Raw genomic sequence first — 4,052 nt, 5'->3', positions numbered from 1 at the left:
GTGAACATCAAATCTGAGATGCAGATACATCCAGCTGACGAGTCCCAAATATAACTGGGTTCCACCGCTAGCCAACACCCATCTTTGCCTAGAGATCAATAACATCCAGTTTTTAGTTACAGATGGCGAAGATTTAGCAAGAGCCTCCTGTCTATTTTACGCTAAAACCAATAAACATTATCATTCGAACCATAACAATGAATAATAATTACCTAGTCAGATTATTACGATGTTTTCTGATCAGGTAAAATGTTATTTAAGTGCTTGTCATATTTTATGTAATTTGTGATATAATTAACAAAATTTTCAGTGTAGCCATTCTAATGAATGGCAGATTCGACTGATGTGAATCTATTTCAGACAGATGCTAAAAAAGTAAAAAAAATTAAAAGAAACTCACTGGTTAGAGAGGGTATTTATAGAGAACGAAACACCTCAATTTATGTGGACAAAATATTTAAGTGAGGGATATTAAGATTATGAGAATGATGAAAGCCTAAGGCTAACTTCGATCTCTTTTGATTATGAAAACAGAATATGTTCTATTTCTTGTGTTTTCTAATCCCAGACTCACTGTCTGGTTGCTTACTGACTAAGAGTATTTTGGAAAATTTTTTGCTTATACGGTTCTGTCGAAATATTTAGGGTGCAAAAGATCTTGAAACTGTAAATCAGCTAACCACCCTGATGTCTGAGAACTCCCAGAGATATTAAAAAAAGAAACTTACATGGGGTAGGTATATTAACATATGGTGAAAATAATTTGGCTGGACATAAAAATAACCTTATCCTAGGTTTTGTAAAGTTATTGTGGTGTGGGTCACTTATATCCGCATAAGTAGTATATGACGATGGTCGGGCATTGAATGTATTTCAGTAGAAGATTGATAAGGAAAGAACGGGGACGGAACGCAATTGGTATGAAAATGCATGAACAATGAAATCAGAAAAGATGGACTGATATTTGCAGAAGGAATGGTCAAGATCGAGGCAATGGATTGATAGTTTGCAAATTAACTGTCTATTGTATAGTTGTCAGATTTTACTGAGATAGTCTGTAATGTCGTGATTAAATACATTCGATTCACCCCACCCCTGTTTTTGTTCTCTGCATTATGCGGCTTCAGAATGGGGATTTATTAAACAGATTATGTATGTTCTATGAATATTGTTATACATACGATTTTACGGAAAAAACACCCAATGTGTTTCAAATATTACCAGAACTCAACCAAAAAGTTTCATATATACTTGATAGCGAGTGAATAGATAACCAAGATTTGTTCAAGCCATACATTTTTGCAAGTTTTTAATTCTTAATAAATCTTAATCGTCGACTGTTTGTGTCAAAAGTAATCTTATTATTTTATACTTTGGCTAAACAGTAACAATATTTCACACTGATCCGAAGATGAAGTTGCATGCTAACATAATTTATGTCTCTTAATGTTTTGGAATATGGTGATGAATCTCTCAGAAATACATAGTGACGGTTATCTATCCAGTCTCATTGTGGTGTGGTCTACTTATATCCATATAAGTAGTATATGGTGTTGGTCAGACACAGAATGTATTTTGGCAGAAGACCCGTGAAGAAAGAACTGAAATGAAGCGCAATCGGTAGGAAAATGCATGAACAATGGAATTAGAGAAGAAACAGTGAAGATTGAGACAATTGGTTGTTAATTTGCAAATTAACTGTTCATTGTATGGTTATCAGAATTTACCGAGATAGTCTGCAATTTATGTCTAAACACATTCGATTGTCTCAACTAGCGTTCTCTTCGCTACATCATGAGTTGTACAGCCAGATTGTAGTTTGTAAAAGGTATGCCCACAGTAATACAACTCTTAACGTATCGACAACACTAAACATAGAAAATTAGAATGTTTTGTACAAGGTAAGTAAAAAACAACCAGGCTTGTCATAGATATCAAGCGCTCATTTTTTTCTCCTATAATACCTTATTTCTCATGGAAGCGGTAAACTTACTGGAATTATTATTAGTTTTGATCATTCTATACTTGTATTCAACACAATACTTAAAAGTGTTAATGTTGACCTACTGTAAAGTAAATCAGTACTCTATACCTCAAGATTATTCGAAGCACTTGAGAGCAGTTTCTCTGATTGACTGTAAACAACTGAAATAAGCATATCAGTAAATAATATTTACGACTAGTTTATTTTTGATTATTTCATTTAAACAAATATGGGAAAGATATGAGAGAGATAACACGAAATTAGATAAAGTATTTTACAATCTACAGAACAGGTAAATTTATGGCTTGCAATCGAATCCAGGAGGAGTGTTTCGTCCGGTTTGGGATTCATCATCTGGATTTACTTGAGTTCCTGTTGATGTTCACATAGTGACATGAATCCAGTATCGTCCTCATCAAAAGCCCAACTCACTGACTACTTGGCTATTGAGTTCAGATAATTGCATACTCATGCACCAGGTACGATATAATATAATGTATAATATAATAATGATACAAATAGTTTACAATCGACCTAGATACAAAGGTGGTGAAGTTTATCTGTTGAGTAAACCAAACTTCATTTAAACAATAATCACAACAAAAAGAAATGATAGCCAAAAGTTTATATTCTTTTTATTTACTGAAGTTAAAAATCTACATTGTGTTCATCTTATCACAAGCAACACCAATAACAAACCTACTTTCTTCAATTTTCTAAACAGACACATATTTACATATACATACAAGCAGACATTTCTATGCAAGAAAAGAATGCATAACGAATTCATTCATCGAATTTATCCAATCATTTTAGAGTAGGAAAAAAAACATAAACAATGGCAGTACGCTTAATCACAGCTACAACTCATTGTGAACCAACACTGAAACTCTCGGAATTCCAAAATCGTATGACGAGTTTCAACTCTTCTGAGAGAATAAGTTTTCACAATAGAATTAACAGTCAAATTAAAGAAATCCTTTCTGTATAACTATTATTTACTAACTTATCAGTTGATATAAATGAAATATAATCTATACTTTACTCAATTAATTTTTATTTTACAAACTATAATTATTCTTTTTAATAAAATTTATATCATATTTGGCAATGAATCAGAATCCATGACATCTGGTTTATTTAACACTAATCATCAAGTCAATAATAATAGAAGTTTATCATCATCGTCATCACAGTATCCCAGATCTGAATTTGGAAAGATGTCTTCTAATGATAATTTTATAAACTTTCGTCAATCTCAACAATCATTGAAAGTGAATACTATAAATAATAAATTAACCAATTGTCAGCTGCAATTAGAATGTTCCACTGAAATGGAAAATATTGATAATAAACAAATGTCAATAATGAATTTTTCAACTACTCATATTACTGGTCGTATACGTATACCTGTTCGTAGTGGAAGAGGACCAGCTGGACCACCTGGTCCACAGGGGCCTCCAGGACCGCAGGGTGCAAGAGGATTTCGAGGACCACCTGGTGAACCAGGTAGTTTGCAAGGTAAATATCGTCTTATATTGGAAGTAATAAATGATTTACTTGTGAACCAGAATATAGAACAATGTTTGTTTCTGAGTATGCACAGAGGTTGTATATCATTTTTATACTAAATAATGTGATAGTTTTGGAGAGATCATTTAACTCTTCTAATTTTATGGACACAAAGTGTAGATCATGATGCTATAAAAATAGCTGAAAAAGCTTACTGATAATTTTGAACTGATTATTAGCGATCGATCGACGACTGTTCACATAAACCAGGGTAATGGTACAAAATCAAAAATTGACACATGACCGCATAATAACTGCCATTTAATATAATGTTTGAATGATTAGAAATTACTAAGAGTAAAGTAGTATAACATACAAAAAATGTCGAAATTACCATGTATCAGAACAAGATAGTTCAAATTAAAAACTACATCTATTTTGTTCACCAATGTTTAGTTCAAATATCTTTCAGTTTTAAAAATCGTTGTTATGTGTCATCGTAATGGACATTTTGATATGAAAGAGTTTTTTTGGACTAGTTAATTTGGGAGATCAA

The 4,052-nt window shown here is 32.3% G+C and overlaps 1 protein-coding gene across 1 annotated transcript; it reads left to right on the top strand.

The window, feature by feature from the left end:
- The first annotated feature begins 2,862 nt into the window (after positions 1 to 2,862).
- On the top strand, positions 2,863 to 3,640 carry Smp_180850 (hypothetical protein). Its single transcript, XM_018793043.1, has one exon. The coding sequence runs from the start codon at positions 3,007 to 3,009 to the stop codon at positions 3,613 to 3,615; it is 609 nt and encodes a 202-aa protein (XP_018647174.1). The 5' UTR covers positions 2,863 to 3,006; the 3' UTR covers positions 3,616 to 3,640.
- The last annotated feature ends 412 nt before the right edge of the window (positions 3,641 to 4,052 follow it).

The sequence above is a fragment of the Schistosoma mansoni genome (genome assembly GCF_000237925.1).
Source record: "Schistosoma mansoni, WGS project CABG00000000 data, supercontig 0206, strain Puerto Rico, whole genome shotgun sequence".
Lineage (NCBI taxonomy): Eukaryota > Metazoa > Platyhelminthes > Trematoda > Strigeidida > Schistosomatidae > Schistosoma > Schistosoma mansoni.
Note: the sequence above shows the minus strand (reverse complement) of the source record. Positions and strands in the feature narration are given on the sequence as shown.